This window comes from Daphnia carinata, chromosome 3, assembly GCF_022539665.2.
Source record: "Daphnia carinata strain CSIRO-1 chromosome 3, CSIRO_AGI_Dcar_HiC_V3, whole genome shotgun sequence".
In the NCBI taxonomy this organism is placed as follows: domain Eukaryota; kingdom Metazoa; phylum Arthropoda; class Branchiopoda; order Diplostraca; family Daphniidae; genus Daphnia; species Daphnia carinata.
The window spans coordinates 865,854-885,927 of record NC_081333.1 but is presented as its reverse complement, the minus strand read 5'-3'; the positions used below and the strand labels follow the sequence as shown (position 1 = coordinate 885,927).

General features: G+C 38.8%; 4 protein-coding genes and 2 long non-coding RNA genes across 6 annotated transcripts; 3 read left to right on the top strand and 3 right to left on the bottom strand.

Moving 5' to 3' along the window:
- Nucleotides 1-2,071: 2,071 nt before the first annotated feature.
- On the top strand, nt 2,072-3,126 carry LOC130692905 (oxidoreductase HTATIP2-like). Its single transcript, XM_057516000.2, has 2 exons — nt 2,072-2,646; nt 2,707-3,126. The coding sequence occupies exons 1-2, from the start codon at nt 2,167-2,169 to the stop codon at nt 2,890-2,892; spliced, it is 666 nt and encodes a 221-aa protein (XP_057371983.1). The 5' UTR covers nt 2,072-2,166; the 3' UTR covers nt 2,893-3,126.
- A 177-nt stretch (nt 3,127-3,303) lies between these two features.
- Nucleotides 3,304-4,755, bottom strand: LOC130692898 (probable methyltransferase-like protein 15 homolog). Its single transcript, XM_057515992.2, has 2 exons — nt 3,614-4,755; nt 3,304-3,553 (listed from the first exon to the last, which is right to left on the bottom strand). Exons 1-2 carry the CDS (start codon nt 4,477-4,479, stop codon nt 3,334-3,336), a joined length of 1,086 nt encoding a protein of 361 aa, XP_057371975.1. The 5' UTR covers nt 4,480-4,755; the 3' UTR covers nt 3,304-3,333.
- Nucleotides 4,756-4,909: 154 nt separating this feature from the next.
- On the top strand, nt 4,910-8,007 carry LOC130692917 (RNA polymerase II subunit A C-terminal domain phosphatase-like). Its single transcript, XM_057516014.2, has 8 exons — nt 4,910-5,216; nt 5,272-5,428; nt 5,490-5,615; nt 5,674-5,918; nt 5,997-6,894; nt 6,953-7,264; nt 7,325-7,508; nt 7,591-8,007. The coding sequence occupies exons 1-8, from the start codon at nt 4,957-4,959 to the stop codon at nt 7,875-7,877; spliced, it is 2,469 nt and encodes an 822-aa protein (XP_057371997.1). The 5' UTR covers nt 4,910-4,956; the 3' UTR covers nt 7,878-8,007.
- Nucleotides 7,630-8,949, bottom strand: LOC130692913 (small ribosomal subunit protein uS17m-like). Its single transcript, XM_057516009.2, has 5 exons — nt 8,683-8,949; nt 8,495-8,620; nt 8,365-8,432; nt 8,231-8,293; nt 7,630-8,168 (listed from the first exon to the last, which is right to left on the bottom strand). The coding sequence occupies exons 1-5, from the start codon at nt 8,800-8,802 to the stop codon at nt 8,066-8,068; spliced, it is 480 nt and encodes a 159-aa protein (XP_057371992.1). The 5' UTR covers nt 8,803-8,949; the 3' UTR covers nt 7,630-8,065.
- A 522-nt stretch (nt 8,950-9,471) lies between these two features.
- LOC130692921 (uncharacterized) lies at nt 9,472-10,107 on the top strand. The gene is made up of 4 exons (XR_009001590.2): nt 9,472-9,609; nt 9,674-9,772; nt 9,841-9,927; nt 9,988-10,107. It is a non-coding gene; the product is annotated as an uncharacterized LOC130692921 (long non-coding RNA).
- A 3,386-nt stretch (nt 10,108-13,493) lies between these two features.
- LOC130692922 (uncharacterized) lies at nt 13,494-14,254 on the bottom strand. The gene is made up of 4 exons (XR_009001591.2): nt 14,002-14,254; nt 13,839-13,937; nt 13,684-13,770; nt 13,494-13,623 (listed from the first exon to the last, which is right to left on the bottom strand). It is a non-coding gene; the product is annotated as an uncharacterized LOC130692922 (long non-coding RNA).
- Nucleotides 14,255-20,074: the final 5,820 nt, after the last annotated feature.

The window sequence follows — 20,074 nt, the reverse complement described above, 5'->3', positions numbered from 1 at the left end:
TTTCGTAATCAAAACGAAACAGAACCTTTGATTTCCAACACCTGCTGTAGGGTCATCCTGCATCCGTGTGTTGCCATTTTTTGTTGTTGTTGTAATTACTCGCACGGGGATTGGTTGAGGAAGGGCAATTGTGGGTGCTGCCACACGTACCTCTCGTGAATAGCGTTGCCTTTATAATTCGAATCTAATTCCAAGAAAAAGGGAAATCTCTGAATTAGTAAATCCCCTTCCCGCAATCCTGTACATAGATAACTCAAAGAACGGCCAAACGGCAACGCAATAAAAACCAATCGAAGCTTTTATTCCGCGAGCTTTATCTCCACGAAATGTGGCCGCGAAGAGAACCACAAAAAAAAAAATATATATATATACGTATAAGAAGGAGAAGAAGGAGAGGGACGTGTACGTTAAAAAGGCAAAAAGAAGTTCATGGTTTGTGAGAGGATATACACGCTCAATTGTGACGCGTTGAAATGCAGTGATCCATCTTCTCACGGCGCGCATGATGTATGACTGTCTTTCTGACAGCCATGACCCTTCCACCCGCGCTGCTGATCTTCACTTGTATAGCCATATCCCCTCTGTAGGTAGCGCTCATCTCGAGGCAGCCAGTGAGGTAGAGAGAATCTTGTCAATTCCACTGCGACGTTGATTCATCTGCTCAGAAAGTTCTGGGAATTTGAATATCCCTCATTGTGACTGGCTGGCGCTGAATGCGCAGGGCCGTCTCAGCAAGTCAAAGGAATCCAGCTACAACACATTTTCCCCCAACTATATACAGCCATGCGCGTTTCATCGTTTCAGGGTGTGTCTAATATCGTTACATACTCGCAGATCGTCGACGTCCAATGTTTTCGTCATACCTCCAGGTCCTGGAAAAAAAAAAAAAAAAAAAAAAAAAAGAAAAAAAGCACTTTGGTCCATGAAATCATAGGATAGTATACCCCATTGTGCTCGCAGTCCAACCAATCGAAATTCTTTGTTCAAAAATGTTATGTTTTCGATAGCTGAGTCAGAGACGCATAACTCATGTTTGCTACATTTTGGGTTAGGTGACGTCGTTGTCAAGTAACAAATGCGAAATAACGTCAATTATTAACACTTGCCTGATACCGTAGACAGAGATCACTCAAGGGAAAACTTCTTTTTTGATTCAAGTATGGTAATAATAAACGCGACATGTTATTCGTTGCGAAGAAAAAGCATGCTGAAAAGATACTACAAAGTAGTTTTCATATTATTTCATGATGTAAAACTTAAATGGTATCAAGCTATCTTATGTCGCAACTGCAACAATACAGCAAGTGTTAGGACCACTGCACGAAATTTAATTATCTGCGATGAAGCAACTCAGCCGTAACGTAAGAATGAATTCTATTATCTTTCCACTCAGCCGAAAACTGTAACGGCGTAACCCAAATAAACAATTCGTTTCACGATGACATCGGGTTTGGAAACAAATGAACTGGCAAAGAGACTGTAAAATGCCCTTTCCGAGAGATCAAAGTTAAAGCTACAGAAATAACTTTTTCAGAGTTTCTTCATTCAAATACAGCTTTTATGTTTTTAATACTTTGATCATAACGTATCGAGAATTTTTTAAGTCGATAATCCATTCGCGATTCCTTGCGAATTGTAGATCATTTACTTGAGATAGGGTCGTGCCTGCTTTTACCCGTTACAGATAATATTTAGACCTTCATCCAATTGATATTTTTGAGCCATATCCGAAGGCGATTTTGAGAGACGGTTTGCACATTTTTTCAAATTAATATAATAATAATTCAAATTTAATAGAATATAATATTAATTCAAATTAATATAATTTATAATTCACTGTCTACAGCCCATTCCCACGTTATGCGTAAGAAATTCGCATAATGGCGACGAGTTAAAAGCCTAAAAACACAAATTTCATTCTCTGCCATCTATGGGACGTTGCAAACAACTTCACTGGAAAATGGGGAGGCATTATGGATTTAGGGTCCTTTTCGTAAATTACTCATATTTTGTTTATCCCACGCCATCTACTGATACAAAACGCTACTCCCGGCTAGAAGCTAGATAAGAAAGCAATCTACCCATAGTTTAATGCCGGCATGACAAGCATGTTGCAAACCAGTTGAATATCGAAGAACAATTCGTTACTCTTTACATAATCTGAACATGAGCGGACTTACGGCCTTCGTTCTTGGTGCTACTGGAGAGACTGGGAAAGAATTACTTAACATTCTTGCCTCCAACAAGGCTTTTACTAGGATCGCTGTCATTGGAAGGAGGAAACTTGAGCTAAACGAAGAAAAGTTTGCAAACGTTGAACAAAATGTTGTTGACTTTGAACATCTAGAAGACTATGGATCAGCGTTCGAGGGATTTGGTATTGGATACTGTTGCCTTGGTACCACAAGGGGAAAGTCAGGGGCAAGTGGTTTTGTTAAGGTTGATCGTGACTATGTAGTACAGTCAGCACAACTGGCAAAACAAGCAGGATGCAAGCAGTTTCATTTACTGACAGCCCAGGGTTCAAACAAAAATTCTTGGTTTCTATATCCACGAACCAAAGGAGAGGTGGAAGAAAAAGTAGCAGAAATGGAATTTGACAAACTTTGTATTTACCGCCCAGGATTGCTTCTTTGTGATAGACAAGTAAGAATATTTTATGCTCTGCTATAATGCACACTAACTTTAACAATTAATTGACTGTAGGAAAGTCGTGTTCTCGAGAAAGTACTTCAAGTTACAATCGGTTCAGTTGATCGATGGCGAAAAGTAAGCATCCCAACGAAGGCTGTTGCGCAAGCCATGGTGAATTGCACTCTCCAGCCTATTTCAGACAAGCCAGTAGATATACTGGAGCATTCCCAAATTTTTAATACGTCCCAAAACGATTAATAGTCATTGTGACAAAAATGCTTCATACCAACTGGTCAATATTCGTGAGCATCTTTGGGTTTTTTTTCTGTTGTCCGCAAACGAATAATCAACTGAAATTGGAACCGTTCTGGCCGGATTTTTCTTTAAAGAATTACTGTTTTGCTTGTATACATGCTGGTGTTGCAACAACACCAGTATTATTATACAATTGTTCACAGCACAAGTATTATTATAAAATCGTTCATAGCACAACTATTAAAGTTTAATACAGTTTTTTTCGTTTCCGTTATTCCTCGAATTTGCGTAAAGAATGGAGTCTATGCTTCTAAATTGACTAGTTACCTAAAAGAAAGATATTCATTTCAATATATTTCGTGGTTTTCGAATGAGTTGTCAGCCATCGATTCCATTCAAATAAAAACAAATTCATGGACTTAAATTAGACTAAACCATCCAGGTTTATCGGAGCTTTATTGCTGCTCTTAGTTTTGCGGATCTACTACGTGGATTTTCATTGATTTCTTCGTCAGTAGGCGTAAGGACGTGTTTGTTGATTGCCAGCCATTGCCGTTCCATGAGAACCTGAACGTCCAACGGGTCAAGATGTCTGGCATAGTTTTTGTACTTTTGTTCACTGTCGGTTGAGTAATCTAGGTCATGAAGATGATTCTTCACTATCCTGTAATAAGAAAACCATTGCAAACAAATTTTATTACAATACTAGTTCAAACATAATTACCGATCTTCCAACGAATGGAAGGTGATTGTAATTAATTTCCCGCCGATTTTCAGAGCTCGATGTGCGAATCTCACAGCGAAGTCGAGCTCATTGAGTTCGTCGTTGACAAGAATTCTCAGTGCCTGAAAAGTTTTGGTGGCCACGTGACTTGACCGTTGTAATTTATCCGTACGAGAACTAAATCCACAGGCACTCTCTACTAGTTGCGCCAATTCATGCGTTGTATTAAGACTTGTGAATAAATATCTCGCTTCAACAATGGCTCTCGCAATTTTCTTCGCTTGTTTTTCTTCCCCGTAGATTTTTAATACGCGGGCGAGACTGTCTTCGTCGATGTGTGCTAAAATGTCTTTTGCGGACGGTTGATTGGCTAACCTATCCTGGTCCATACGCATGTCCAACGGTCCATCTTTACTCAAAGAGAAACCTCTTTCTTTCATATCATACTGCATAGATGAGCAACCACAATCAATAAGTATTCCGTCAAAAAAATTGTCCACTTCGGTATCTGACATAAGTTCCGGTAAATCACTGAATTTTCCTAATAACGGAAAAATATTGCCATTTGTTGTTACACTCGCTAATTTTATAGCAAGGTCGTACGCAAAAGGATCTCTATCCAAGGTATAAATTGTTGCATTGTTAGATGAACTTAGCAACTTTCTGGTATGTCCTCCAGCACCAAATGTCATATCAAGAAACTTTTGACCATCTTGAGGGTCAAATATGGTAAGAACTTCCTTGTGCATAACTGGAATATGAAATACATGGTTGTTTGAGCTGTATAATCTTGCCGTCGATTTTGTTTGACGGAGAAAGCATGATAACCGGGGCATGGACGAGAACATATAGGAGAAATGACGCATTCCTTTATGGGGTTTTCACGTTGCTTTGTTTAGTGTTGTAATTATGTGATGAACCACCTCTATTGTATACTATTTCGTTCACTAGATCTTGGGTTCGCTAGAAAAGCGGGAGGTGTTGCTTTCGTTTCACTCTTATAGTCAAACGGTCGAAGGGGACTTCAGCGAACAAAAAATTGTGGAGGATTGGTAACGAAACAAAAAAAAAATTTTTAACAATTTTCCTGTTTTGTGAAAAAAGAAGTTGGCTAGTTAGTTACGTCAGCCTTGGTTCGCGAAACTCAAGTCAACTTCAACATCCGAAACTAGGAAACCGATCAGAACTTCGTCTGCTGTGTGGGCTCTTAATTTTTGGGTCGGGTCGGATCGCTGTCGATCGGGGCTGTCCCTAGCTTGCCCTATGGCCTTCTTCCAGATAGCTTTCCTAGTTCTTGCCCAACCCCTGCCGGCAGCTTGGAGAAATATTTTCATCAACAAACAATGGCGGCGACCCAACGCGAATCATTATTTTTTTCAGAAAATTATCGTGCTAAAGTAGTAAAAATTAAAGTTAAAGAAGGTTCTCATATTACTATTGGGCAAATTCTGTTTCAATTTGAACCCGAAGAAATCCGTAGTCGTGAGAATGAAAATGCGAACAATTCAGTTAGCAATGGCCCCAGTAAATTTGTTGTTCGCGCCACTTCGGCTGGGTTGTTGGAAAAGCTCTATATAAAAGAAGGGAATGTTATTGACCAAGGGTATTTATTTTTTCTACCGTTTTGTTTGCCTTTTTTACACATTATTTTTTCGTAGAGCACAGATTTTGGAATACAGCAACTGTAGTCATCCAACAGTCATGAAAGATATGTGTGCAGAATGTGGAGCAGATTTGCGTGAAACCAATCAGAGAAGCCAGACCGCTGCTGTTGCCATGGTTCATAACATTCCCGAACTGATGGTCAGCATGAAGGTAGGATTAACAAAAAATTAAAACAGTCATTTATTTTCAATTTTTTGAATTGTTTGAATAGGAAGCCACTCAGTTGGGTAAAGCAGATGAAGAACGGCTTCTTCGAGACAGAAAACTAGTTTTACTAGTAGATTTGGATCAAACTCTGATTCACACTACCAATGATGAGATCCCTCCCAATATTGAGGTATAAGTGTCTTTGCTGGAATCTTTCATGTTATCTAAACAGGGTTTTTTTTCTATAGGATGTTTTTCACTTTCAACTACATGGACCTACTTCACCGTGGTATCACACGCGTCTTAGACCCTTCACCAAGCAGTTACTCTCAAACATTAGTTCTCTCTATGAGCTTCACATATGCACCTTCGGCTCACGCACGTACGCCCACATGATTGCAAATTTCCTCGATGAAGAAGGCCGGTACTTTTCCCATCGAATTTTATCTCGAGATGAATGCTTCAGTGCGCACTCCAAAACTGCGAATCTCAAGTATTACCATAAGCATTAGGAAACTTTATAATTTTTCATGAAACTCATGCCCGTTTAATTTTGTTGATTTATTTCTAGAGCTTTGTTTCCTTGTGGAGACCACATGGTTGTCATCATTGACGATAGAGAAGACGTGTGGAATTTTGCGCCGAATTTGATACACGTCCGTCCGTACCATTTTTTTCAACACACTGGAGACATAAACGCTCCCCCAGGATTGGCAAAGCAAGAAAAAGATGATAAGGAAGGTTTTGACTTTGCTTCCTTAAAGTCGGGAGAAAATTCGCTCGAGGCATCTACTCCTAAAGTAGTAAACGGCTCTGCGCCGAAAAATGCTGAAGAGGAAAAAGAAAAACCTCAAACGGCTCCCGATGATTCGAACGTTGACGGTGGAACCCCTGTTGAAGATGAGAATAAACCCGATAATTACGCTACCGAAACCCCAAGCAGTTATGAAGAGACAAAGCTAAATGACGAAGTTCTAGTGAGTACGAGTGAGTTAACTGAAGACCCAAAAGAAACAGCAACGAAAGAAGCATCAGAGACGCAAACAAAAGGAACAGAGGACGCGGAAAAACCTGTTTTGAATGAAACGGATAAAAAAGTGCTGGATGAGGGTGATAATCAGGAAAAAGAAAAATCAGAAAGTGATAAAATTCACATTCGTGACACAGACGATTATCTCCTTCATCTACAAGACATATTGCGCACCATTCATCATGCATACTACGAACTGTACGACGATAACAGAAAGAAAGAAACAAAAGCAGTACCGGACATGAAAATTGTCTTACCTTATGTCCGCCGTAAGGTTCTTGAAGATGTGCACATAGTTTTCAGTGGTGTTGTGCCCACAAACACCTCTTTGGAGAAAAGCAAACCATATTTGGTAGCAAAAAGTCTTGGAGCAATCATCATGGACAGAGTGTCTGAAACTACTACTCACGTAATTGCAGCAAGGCTAGGAACCGCCAAAGTAATTTCGTGATTTTGTTTACTTTACTTATTGTTATAAAAGTTGCATTTCTCAATAGTTAATTGAAGCCAAGAAGTACAAACATATTCGAGTAGTGACTCCTGATTGGCTGTGGTCATGTGCAGAGCGGTGGGAGCGTGTGGAAGAGCGACTTTATCCTCTCAACTCGGAATTGGTAACAGTTCGGCGGAAGCCTCCTGCCCACTGCACCAGTCCAGATGTTGCTTTTCAGTTGGCAATTGCCGCGAGCGGCAAAGAAGAACAAGACGCTGCAGTTCCGTATTACGACCGGGTAACAGGAAAAAGAGTTTTTCGTCAACCAAAGAAAAGCGATAAAGGGAAAACGTTGGCTACGTCTCGCAATTCAAATGTATTTCATCTTTTACCTATACGTTTTGTTATTTTCTCACAAATGTTTCGTTTATTTCAGACTCAAAAGAGATTTAGCGAAACTGTTAACCCCCTGCTTTCACTGTCGACCGACGAAATTGCTGACATGGATCGTGAAGTCGAAGATATCTTGCAAGATATGGAAGGAGGTGAGACCGACGAAGAAGTAGAGCCTATGAATTTCATAACGGAAGAGAACGACGATAAAACTGAAACTGTACCAAGTAAGAATCCTAATTGTTTCGTCTTCATAAAAATAATAATTGTAAACGCATAACTGTACATTCATATTATTCTTCAAAATAGACAGGGATGAATCGCCTTCCCGAAAACGGAAGCTGGAAGTAGCAGATCACGATTTAGTAATTGGTGAAGTGATTGAACAAGACAGTCCAGAAAACGATTCACTCATGACAAAATTTCGAAGAGGTGAAGATATTCCTGACCTTGAAGTTGACGTCGATGATCCTGACGACGAAGACGACAACGAGCCAGAAGTTGAGGATTTAGAAACAGATGAAGAACCAGAAGATTCAGAACTATGTTTAGCTGGTCAGGCTCTCGAGCGAGAATTCTTAAGTGAAGAAGATTGAGTTTTAGTTCCCTTCCCTCAAAAGCCTCTCCATGAAATTCTAATCTGATCTCAGCCAAAACAGAATGGTTGAAGAGATGTACCTGACGAAATCATTGTGTACTTGTTATACTACAATAATAAACATAAAACACAACATGACTGTTTTTATTATGTTAACTGACATAAAGATGTCCACAAAATCTTCTACTACACTGCATATGGCTCATCATGATCAAACATATGAAACTTTCTATAAGTTTCTTTATCAGAGAAATCTCTCTTTCCAGCCTGCCATCCCCTGTCCTGGGCCCTGAATAATCAATATGTGTTAACACAAAATGCAATATAATGTAATGGAGAAGTAAAGGTAACCTGTCATAGTCAAATCCAGATGGGTTTTTCCCATACAGAACATTTTTTGCCTCAATTTCATCACTGTAAACAGAGAAATTATTAATTTGTTTGTAATGTACAAAAATAAGACCTATAAGGATTAAATAGCATACCGATATTTTCCAACAACAACTTTCTTTCCTGTAATTGGGTCTGTTATATCACCAAAGGTGTAAACAATCTACAAAGAATTAGTTATGGTGCTGAAACAGATAATTGTTTACTTGATATGTATGATATTACCTTTTTAACTTGATGGGTAATGTGCTTTGTAAGCTTTTTAGGTAACTTATCAATCAAAACAACATCACCAGGTTTGCATGCATTGGTTGGATCACTTGCATAAACTGTCACATGTTTGGCAAAGTGCTATGAACATAAATCAGCTTGAAAATAAATATAAAATTTTTGAAATAAATGAAAGAACTTACCATATTTAAATTTTGGTCAAATTCCACTAGCTTTACTTTGAATTTCGTAGCGTTCTTCACGTCTGAAGGCAAGCAACGAGCAAGAACCGATGCAAGTTTACCAATTTGTACTGCAGCCATACCGGAACGGAGTTGGATACGTATTTAGGCTTCTACAAACACTATTTTTTTACATAGACTGGGAAAGAAATGTGGTAAAGTGAAACTCAAAGTCTTAGGAACGTAATTCTGTGCCGGTGTAAGCGGTGAGAGGTAATACAGTACATCAAAAGAAGCAAGATATGAGCATCAAGAGAACACGAGAAAAAAAAACAAGATGCAGACGATTTTTGCTTTGCCAGCCGTTAGTATTTTTGGCCGATAGATGTCTATGGGTGGCTATTGGCCGGTTACTATGGATTGTTGTGGCATATGGCAATCCGATTACCCTAAAAAAAAAAATTTCGGCCTTTTTTTTCTTTTTTACAGCTATGTATGGCAATCCGTTTTACCCCCCCAAAAAAAATAAAATTTTGGCCTTTTTTTTCTTTTTTACAGCTATGGCCATCTAGCGGCCAGATTCCTATTTAATTTTCTCATTCATTCCTTCAGACATAGATTGGATATGGTTACTTGAACAATGGATTTGCAAATGCAGTACAGCTGACTTATGTTTCACATGGTAAGTTGGAGATTTCCCAGGCAAAATTTCTAGTAACTCAGCATTTGGTACCATCTTTACTATAATTTTATACAGTACCCTGCATGTCTCATTAATTAAGATTTAAATCCTTTTATAGATTGTCACATCAGTGAGCAAGGTTCAGTTTAGGGATTGAGAACCCTCAGCGACTATAACATCTAGCCCATATTCACATTGTAGCACTTGATTGCTGCCACTGATTCTTCAAAATGCCTATCTTGTATGGGATGCTTGACAGTCAAATGGTACTCCGATGTCACATAAATATCAATTGTTTACTTTATTTACATTTATTAAAAATTTTTGAAGGAATGATTTAAACAAATGCCAAAGGTGAGACATGCTGGAAAAGCTTGATATGAATGTGTAGACGCAGTTTTGGAATTCAGAGGTGCAGCCGGCTGTTGGGTAAAACTTCATTTAAATTTTGTTTCAATTCAATATGTTTTAGTTACTATTTGTGTGATTACACAAAGGATTGTGCCATCCAGGCAATGTGGATGTTCTGCCATGTACATGATAAACCAAGGATTCTTCGTCAACAGGCAAAATGTTACTCCCTGGTAATGCTTTTCTGCTGAGTTTGTTTAGTTTTCTAATTTTAATAGTCAATGTTGTATTAGTAAACTACTGTTGGCAGAATAGCTGATCCATTGGGAAAACGGTTATGGCAAGTGCGATGAATAAATCACCATAGGTCAGTTGTCTTGCCTTCACAATTGCAACGAAGATGAATCATGGAGTCAAAAACATTAAAAGGCGGTACTATTTTAAATTTTTTTAATTGTTGTAATTGGTGTATCGCTAAGTGCTGATACATGTGTAGAACATGCTGGAATTCATGTCATCCTGGAGAGGACTAAAAAAAACGAGCTTTATCCACGAAGCAGCTCATTAATCATGTCCCAAACGATTGCCTGCGTCAGCCAGCAATCTTTCAATGGCTAACAAGCATTTAATAGTTTTGAAAATCGCGGTTTGCACTCCCTAAGGCGACATTCCTTAATCCCACCTGTCAAAAGATTTGAATGCAACCATTTTCTATTCTGAACTGTCGCCTACGAAATTCTTTTTCCATAAAATGAGGTGATATGAGGTTATAATGGAAATTGTCGTCAAGACTACCGAGACCATGTACCTTCTTTACTTTCACGTTTAGTGATCAAAACAACCAACTATGTAACCTTTCTTTTTTTTTTTAAGGTGCATGGAACGCCCAATCGGAAAGCCCATGGAAGGTCTCTGTGGCCAACACGAAAGGTTCTCCCAAACTTTCGTATTCAAGTTTTGGCTATGATGATCATTTGCAACTGCATAGCCTTTTAGAAGCTCCTGCCAGGAATCTACAGGAATATGGCAGATGATGAATTTATGTACTATGTAAGCCATATCAATAAGAACGTTTTATGCTTATCTATGTTTTATTTTCTTAATTTAGATTAATAGCAATAGTGAGCCTGCAAAGGTTTCTGGTTGGGATGTGATGACGAAAAGTTATAATCATTTAAAGTACGGAATTGAATTTCCCTCCATCAGTCGCCTGTGTATTCCCGCGTATTACGGTATTAATTATTTAAAAATTGAAGTGCATATCTGGGCTCCCTTCCTTTCCGTAGCCCCGTTTCCCCTTGACTCGTAATAAGCCCGTAGGGGGTCATGCCCCTACTGTACGGTATATATAAAAATAACATATACCGAGGTTTGGAGGGCTCTGGCCGGAAAGGGGACGTGGGGGTCCGCTTAGTCCGATGATGTGTTCACGGAGGGCGACGTGGCTACACACAAATCCGAACTAAAGGTTAATCGCTCCAGTAAAAATGTTCCAAATCTTCGGCTCTTCTTCCGGCTTCTCTTAGCCAATCACCGGGTAATCTCCCCGGTGGGTCAACAAGGCAGTGTCTCCCCCTGCCTGGGTTGACGGCAACTTTTGAAAGGGCTATTGTGCCTTTTTAAAGTTGCAAAAATAATTCTAATGTGCAGAGAATTGTCAATAAAATTTTTTTTATAAAATATTTTTTCCAAAATTTGTTTCTTTCATTGTCTGTTTTCGCTGTGTTTACACATTACGTTTATCAATTTTTTTTTTATTTAGCTTGCTCAATTCATCTTTATTGTTTTTGCCACCGTGAGGTATGCATTATTCCCACAAATTTATCATTTATGTGTAAGTATTCAATTGTTATTTATTACACTCTTTGAATTCTTCAATTTAGATTCAAGGAACAACGTGTAATACCTCGAGATTTTCTGAAGTAATTTACATTTGTATTTTATTTTGCTCGTAGTGGAACTGATCCCCAGACATTCAGCGTGCAATGCCGATGCTCTAACATTGAGCCACGAGACATATCTAATTTTTTTATTATCGCATATCATATGTTATCGTCTAGGATGTTTATGCAGTCTTTCACAACTATATGTTTATCTGTCTATTGCTTTCATAAGGTCGATAGCTCTGTGGTAGAGCCTTTAGCTGCGATACATGTTAACTAGGGTTCAAACCTCAGTAGATGTATAAAAATGAAGCAGATTAAATGTAGAAAAGAATATTGCAGTATAGCATTTCAGTTTTATTCTTAATGTAAATGCAAGTCCGCAAGTTGCTAGAAAAAAGCCAACTTAACATCACATGATTCATGGCTCATTGGTAGAGCATCGGCGCGGAAGGCCGAACATTCAAGGTTCGATCCCTGGATAATAAATGAATGCTTACAGATAAACGATAAACCAATAGAAAAATTACTTACCATCAAACGTGGCTCAATGCTTACCAACACCAGCAAGCTAAATAAAAAAAAAAATTGATAAACGTAATGTGTGAACACAGCGAAAACAGACAATGAAAGAAACAAATTTTGGAAAAAATATTTTATAAAAAAATTTTTATTGACAATTCTCTGCACATTAGAATTATTTTTGCAACTTTAAAAAGGCACAATAGCCCTTTCAAAAGTTGCCGTCAACCCAGGCAGGGGGAGACACTGCCTTGTTGACCCACCGGGGAGATTACCCGGTGATTGGCTAAGAGAAGCCGGAAGAAGAGCCGAAGATTTGGAACATTTTTACTGGAGCGATTAACCTTTAGTTCGGATTTGTGTGTAGCCACGTCGCCCTCCGTGAACACATCATCGGACTAAGCGGACCCCCACGTCCCCTTTCCGGCCAGAGCCCTCCAAACCTCGGTATATGTTATTTTTATATATACCGTACAGTAGGGGCATGACCCCCTACGGGCTTATTACGAGTCAAGGGGAAACGGGGCTACGGAAAGGAAGGGAGCCCAGATATGCACTTCAATTTTTAAATAATTAATACCGTAATACGCGGGAATACACAGGCGACTGATGGAGGGAAATTCAATTCCGTACTTTAAATGATTATAACTTTTCGTCATCACATCCCAACCAGAAACCTTTGCAGGCTCACTATTGCTATTAATCTAAATTAAGAAAATAAAACATAGATAAGCATAAAACGTTCTTATTGATATGGCTTACATAGTACATAAATTCATCATCTGCCATATTCCTGTAGATTCCTGGCAGGAGCTTCTAAAAGGCTATGCAGTTGCAAATGATCATCATAGCCAAAACTTGAATACGAAAGTTTGGGAGAACCTTTCGTGTTGGCCACAGAGACCTTCCATGGGCTTTCCGATTGGGCGTTCCATGCACCTTAAAAAAAAAAAAAAAAGAAAGGTTACATAGTTGGTTGTTTTGATCACTAAACGTGAAAGTAAAGAAGGTACATGGTCTCGGTAGTCTTGACGACAATTTCCATTATAACCTCATATCACCTCATTTTATGGAAAAAGAATTTCGTAGGCGACAGTTCAGAATAGAAAATGGTTGCATTCAAATCTTTTGACAGGTGGGATTAAGGAATGTCGCCTTAGGGAGTGCAAACCGCGATTTTCAAAACTATTAAATGCTTGTTAGCCATTGAAAGATTGCTGGCTGACGCAGGCAATCGTTTGGGACATGATTAATGAGCTGCTTCGTGGATAAAGCTCGTTTTTTTTAGTCCTCTCCAGGATGACATGAATTCCAGCATGTTCTACACATGTATCAGCACTTAGCGATACACCAATTACAACAATTAAAAAAATTTAAAATAGTACCGCCTTTTAATGTTTTTGACTCCATGATTCATCTTCGTTGCAATTGTGAAGGCAAGACAACTGACCTATGGTGATTTATTCATCGCACTTGCCATAACCGTTTTCCCAATGGATCAGCTATTCTGCCAACAGTAGTTTACTAATACAACATTGACTATTAAAATTAGAAAACTAAACAAACTCAGCAGAAAAGCATTACCAGGGAGTAACATTTTGCCTGTTGACGAAGAATCCTTGGTTTATCATGTACATGGCAGAACATCCACATTGCCTGGATGGCACAATCCTTTGTGTAATCACACAAATAGTAACTAAAACATATTGAATTGAAACAAAATTTAAATGAAGTTTTACCCAACAGCCGGCTGCACCTCTGAATTCCAAAACTGCGTCTACACATTCATATCAAGCTTTTCCAGCATGTCTCACCTTTGGCATTTGTTTAAATCATTCCTTCAAAAATTTTTAATAAATGTAAATAAAGTAAACAATTGATATTTATGTGACATCGGAGTACCATTTGACTGTCAAGCATCCCATACAAGATAGGCATTTTGAAGAATCAGTGGCAGCAATCAAGTGCTACAATGTGAATATGGGCTAGATGTTATAGTCGCTGAGGGTTCTCAATCCCTAAACTGAACCTTGCTCACTGATGTGACAATCTATAAAAGGATTTAAATCTTAATTAATGAGACATGCAGGGTACTGTATAAAATTATAGTAAAGATGGTACCAAATGCTGAGTTACTAGAAATTTTGCCTGGGAAATCTCCAACTTACCATGTGAAACATAAGTCAGCTGTACTGCATTTGCAAATCCATTGTTCAAGTAACCATATCCAATCTATGTCTGAAGGAATGAATGAGAAAATTAAATAGGAATCTGGCCGCTAGATGGCCATATGGCAATCCGTTTCACCCAAAATAAAAAAAAAAAAATACTGGGCTTTTTTCTGTTTTACAGCTATCGCCATCTACCGGTCACGTTTCTAGTTAATTTTCTACATACACTGACCGAAAAAATCTTTTAAGCCCGACTAAATAAGCCCGACTTTCTGTTTTTTACGGTTAATTCAAAAAGTAAGAGCCTGATATAAAAACATACCCCATTTTCGTGATCAGCGATCAATTTCGAATCGGAATAATTCATTTTTAATGAAATCTAGGATTTGAAGAAAATTGGAAGAGTGAAAATAAAGCCTAAAACTAAAAAGTAAAGCCGAAAAGGCTATAGCCTTCTCACTTTTTCAATTTTGACGCTCATTAAGTTAATCGTTTATGAAATATACCTAATTTTGACGCAATGCTAGCGCGCCAGTACGCTACAGTGCTAGCGTGATGCAGCAGAAATATTATTAGCAGAAATATTATTAGCAGAAATATTATAGCGCGTAAAGCAGAAAAAAGGCCGTTTTTCTGTTTACTGCTATCGCCATCTACCGGTCAAATTTCTAGTTACTTTCCTATATACACTCGAACGAAAAATCGGGCTTATTTAGTCGAGCTTTTTGCACGAATATTCCGGGTAATTAAAAAACGGTTAAATTCAAAAGAAAACGAGTGGCTTTTTCTAAATCAGCATTAAATTTTGATTATACTGTGTGATTTTCATCGAAGTCCAAGAGGTGTCATTTTTGGCCGATTTTGACAGAAGTGGTAAGGCTATAGCCTTTGCACTTTTTCGTTTTTGGCTAAATTTTAAAATTTCGCTTAAAAAACGTGATTTCGATTCAGAATTGAATGCTTATCACGGAAATCAAATTTATTTTTCAATTGGCCTTATGGTTTTTTAATTAAACGTAGAAAACGAAAAAATAAGAGAAGTCGGGCTTATTTAGTCGGGCTTAAAATTTTTTTCTGCAAAAACTGACACTCATCGGAATTGGTTGAATATCACAGGATATGGTCAAAATTGCATGCTGATTCAGGGAAAATTGCTTTTTTTTCATTAAGTTAATTGTTTTTGAAATACACTGAATATTTGACACATTGCTGGCGCGCCAGTACACTACAGCGCTAGCGCGATACAGCCGATAAAACCTAACCTCTTATAACCTAATTTGAACGCTGATTCAAAATAAAATATTAATAGTCTTTTTATGTAAATTTTAAAATAAAATAGAATCAAAATGATTTTGCGTAACTGCTTTGAATTAGAATTACTCGTAAACTATAAATTTCAAGTGGTTGATGCATGAGTGAATAAAATGCGTTGATCAAGTTGTCCCCGGAGCATACTAACGAACATTTAATACGAACCATTTGCTGTCGCAGCCTAATTTCAGGCTATTGTTTTTGTTTGGACAGTGGGAATGACTCCGTGTTGATCAATGGCGACGCCAACGCGTACCCACCACATTTTATCTGTATCGTTACGTAAACGTATACAGCCGCATGTTTGATCACGAGGCTAGCCATCATTAATACGACATCTAACTCTGCCTATACCATTCCGCTCATTGGATGGCTTCGCACTGTTTCCCTCCAGTGGCAAACGCGATAAAACACATTTATAGTCAAACAGATTAACACAATCAAATTAACTACAACCTTGGTATATAGTAAAACCAAAAGTGCATCTAAACAGGCTGTGTGTACGGCGTCTAAAGAATCACGTTGGAAGATTGTTGCATCCTCCCTTTAATAGCACCACGCAACGTTCTTTCGTGTTTCTTTTTTAGCACCGATATTAACAGAATAAATAGACAACGAGAGGGAAAAGGATGAACTGAAGCCACAGGCTATAATTATGGGAAGTTGTAGAAGACAAGTTCAGAAAATCCCCAGCTTCTTTTTACTATGCTTATAACTGAAGGCAATTTTCCTTATCATTTGCCTTGTTATTTTCCTTCCCCCTGTATATGGAAGTGTGATCGTTAATCTTTTTGTTTCTCTTTCTCTGTGCATGGCTATACGGCGGCACATTTATTGCTAGAGAACGAACGCACGATTGCTTAAATGGCCAGGGCATTTAGACGCTGCCAGTGGTATCAACAAGAGCGTACAGAGGAATGTGGCAGCAATATCAGTGAAGCTTCTTGATGGAGAAATCGTTAAGACGCTTGTGGCATTTCGGTTGTTGTTACAACAATAATAGAACATCCTTCCAAGGATGACCAAGCCTGACTCTAGGGGCACGCATTATAGTTTGTGGCCTACTCACAAATTCAATCTTAGAATTCATCTTCGTCTCACTGTTGTTAGTATGTTTACTCATCCAAGGTAATTGAGATGCTGCCAGCTCTGACAGCCACTGACTAACATTTTTTTTTTCTTTCTTTAGGTGCTCTTCCATAATTTCTATATCTACACGTTAGAGCCCCACTACCGACTCTTGTATGTGGCAAGCGTAGGGTCAATCAATAAAATAAATTTTAAAAAACTAGTTGCACGACACACATCATTCGAAGCACCGGTGTACACATTAAGACTGATGGATGTGCCATCCAATCAGTGAAGAAATGATGCATCACATCACCGTCGCTCGTCGAATTTCGTTTGTTTTTACGGAACGGCCAGCTCAGTGCTTGTCAACTTGACACCTCTGTTCATCCGTCATGTATACACGGAAGCAAAACAGCCAGTAGGCACGTCATTTTCATTTGAACTAGATAGCCTTATCGATCACCACAAACCACGTGAAATGCAAAAAGCTACTGTATCTCCCTTATTGCATGTGCTCTAACAAGACAAAACTCGGCCTTCCCAACAGTAAACAAAAAGGCGGTATGTTTAAAAAGAATATGTCCGGCAATGGTTTCTTTCGTCTCGCCACTCGGGCTGGACAACAAGGAGCTTTCATTCCGTTTGCTAAAAGGTTATCAACACAAAAGCCAGATCTGGAATGCAGGTCTATAGTCTGCAGGCCTTATATTCCTTTCGATTGTACCCGTCGATTGTGGTTTAAATAATAGGCGGCTTTTTGGCTGCGCTACGCACTCTTTTACTATTCATGTTTCGCCAAAAATTTTCCTATTGTAGATAATATATTCTGATATACAGCCCTCCATCTCCTTTTCAAGAAAATCTTTTTTTTTTATTTTTTTGAAAACTCCATTTACTGCAGAGTAGTATAGGAAAAGACGAGATGATGGTGGTCATTTCTTAAGTACTTTGACCTGAAAGGTCCGCAGGTGTTGTTCTCGTAGGCCTTATGATTCAAAATATTTGGGGCTAGATAGCCTGCAGCGCTATCCACTTTTTTTTTTCATCATTTTTTTGTTGTTGTTGTGTGCGTTTATGTACGGACAGCTCGGCGGGGGAGGCGTTTGCTTACTACTGAGACTTCACCGGAACCAAGCCAGACCGACACGCACAGGTATATGTATATTGTATAATATCTGGTATAATAAATCAGTTGTCAATTCTATTTCGGATTCGAGCCTATTCCATGTCTTCTACATGATTGGTTTAAATTATGCGCTCCAAGAATGTTCGTTTTAGTGGAAAAGAAAATCCCAGAATATTTCCAATAACGTGAAATAACTAGCGGGGTTTGTTACGAGGGGCCGAAAAAAAAAATTCTCGAATGACTTGCAAATGATTCCGTGCCTAGCTCACATTTAAACAGTTGATATAACAGCTAAACACGGGAACATCCGTCAACAAGACGGTCGCTTTAGCTGACAAGAATCATCCTGATGACTCAGGGATAGCCAGCAAGTTTATAACAACAACATGGACGAAGGTGCGCAATAGTGCGCAACGCGCCAAGTGGTAATCACGAGTTTTACGTTTATTCTTCGAGCTCCTTCGAGTTTATAGTGGTGTGCGTCCTCCTCCCTTATACAAAGAGAATACTAACAGGGTTAGGATAACAATGTATGACTCGTTAGTGACGGATGCATGATTATAGACACGAAGGGAACTTCGAGAGGGTCGTTTACGTTTCGTTGGTGTGTGGACATGGCTGCATTTCAAAATGTCTATTCACCCTGCCATCGATGACTGCAAGCGTGGACGACCTCATTTGAGAAAAGAGTTTTTCATTTTTTTTACATTTTTATTCATTTTTTTTTTGTATTGCTGTTTCCTGTTCTGTTAAACAACATGTGTATACCCTGAGTTGAGTTGTCATCATGATTTACTTCGTTTCACTCGTTTCCTATTTTCTTTTTTATGAAATGAAATTTTACGAACTACTCAGAGCAACATACCCCAATGGATACCTGCGTTGCCTTAACCATTATAAGAAAAAATGGAGGGAGAAAAAAAAAAAAAAAAAAAGGCGATCTTTGAATACTTTTCTTTCTTGTAGTTCCCCCCACCGACAGACGTTTTCTTCTAACTGAGCCTCAAGCTCTAGCAGCCCGGAGCTTATTGGGAATCTTATCAAAACAACTGGGGTTCTTCTGTTTAAGAAAAAGCCACACCAAAAGTTACCTGTGATCATCAGGTTATCCATCAAAGAGATTCCCTAGCCCTGTAACAACGATACGGTGTTAGATCGATACAAATGATCGTCGGTGTGTTCGGTATTAATTATTTTTCTGATCGCAATCAATAGATGTGGGACGATAGCAGACAACCGCCATAAGCTACTTTCAACTCTCACACTTTCGCCCTGAAATGAGGGAGATCATTGACTACCGCCATTCGCCTTCGGGACTGATTGAACGATCATTTGCCCTACAAATGGGGTTCTCGATTTTACAAATGAGACATTTCATTTCCCTATACAGCAATTCTATCACCATTTCGGGACTTTCTTCATCCCGAAACTAAAAAACCTAAACCTAATTGAGACAAGTTTGTTATGAACAGCCGCGTGCCTTCTTTATCTAATCTCAGGGTTATTTAGTAAAAATTGTGAGCGTAATTGGTTTTCTTATCTTTTGAACTCTTGAAATGCTTAAGCTTATGATTGATCTTCTCCAAACGAAGCCCCGTACAGCCTTCTTTTTTTCCTACACTCGATGAAATGCTTACACATTCACGATTATATGCCTGACAAAAGCAACGTTGGATGACTCGTCTTTACCTTCCGAATAAAATCGCCTCCGATAACAATCGCTCTTTATAGTTTCACGGTAAACGCACCACTTGCACCTATTGCTGTATGGCGTGCCATCTGACTACGTGTTTATGTTTAAGCTCGGCTCTTTGCGTTTATTCTCGCCGCGTTTTCGACAGCCTGATAGAGAGACATTTGCTGGAACACCAACTGAACCATTGGTCACTACAAACCCGGTCTGCAAGCAGACAATGTTTCCCCCCCCCCTCTACATAAAAAAAAAGGAAAACTTTTATAGAGCAACAACAACAAAATAAAACGCGTACAGGCCAAATAACAAGACTAAGCTTTTGAAAGGGTATGAGGGGCTCGGAATTGTTTACTCCGAACGATGCGTGTGTGGATATACTATCGCTCGGCACTGGGCATAACAACTCTCATTTAGAGTTTGTACCGCTTTGTCCTTCTCTTCTCCTCCCCGCCTTTTATATAGATACACACAAAATAAAGTCGTTTGCTCTTTAACATTGCGTGGGAAGTCTGTATGCCTATATAGAAAGAGTGAACCTGAAATATTTCTGGGTGTTGAGGGCTTATTATTTTCTCGTTCTAATACCGTCGAAATGAATAGCTG

Excerpts from the sequence above, each read along its gene's own strand:
- LOC130692905 (XM_057516000.2), top strand. The coding sequence starts at position 2,167 with ATGAGCGGACTTACGGCCTTCGTTCTTGGTGCTACTGGAGAGACTGGG. Across the intron at positions 2,647-2,706 it reads TGCTTCTTTGTGATAGACAA|GAAAGTCGTGTTCTCGAGAA; the intron begins GTAAGAATATTT and ends AATTGACTGTAG.
- LOC130692898 (XM_057515992.2), bottom strand. The coding sequence starts at position 4,479 with ATGCGTCATTTCTCCTATATGTTCTCGTCCATGCCCCGGTTATCATGC. Across the intron at positions 3,554-3,613 it reads TTCCATTCGTTGGAAGATCG|GATAGTGAAGAATCATCTTC; the intron begins GTAATTATGTTT and ends TTCTTATTACAG.
- LOC130692917 (XM_057516014.2), top strand. The coding sequence starts at position 4,957 with ATGGCGGCGACCCAACGCGAATCATTATTTTTTTCAGAAAATTATCGT. Across the intron at positions 5,217-5,271 it reads GGGAATGTTATTGACCAAGG|AGCACAGATTTTGGAATACA; the intron begins GTATTTATTTTT and ends ATTTTTTCGTAG. Across the intron at positions 5,616-5,673 it reads AGATCCCTCCCAATATTGAG|GATGTTTTTCACTTTCAACT; the intron begins GTATAAGTGTCT and ends TTTTTTCTATAG.
- LOC130692913 (XM_057516009.2), bottom strand. The coding sequence starts at position 8,802 with ATGGCTGCAGTACAAATTGGTAAACTTGCATCGGTTCTTGCTCGTTGC. Across the intron at positions 8,621-8,682 it reads TTGACCAAAATTTAAATATG|CACTTTGCCAAACATGTGAC; the intron begins GTAAGTTCTTTC and ends TTATGTTCATAG. Across the intron at positions 8,169-8,230 it reads TCTGGATTTGACTATGACAG|GGCCCAGGACAGGGGATGGC; the intron begins GTTACCTTTACT and ends TTGATTATTCAG.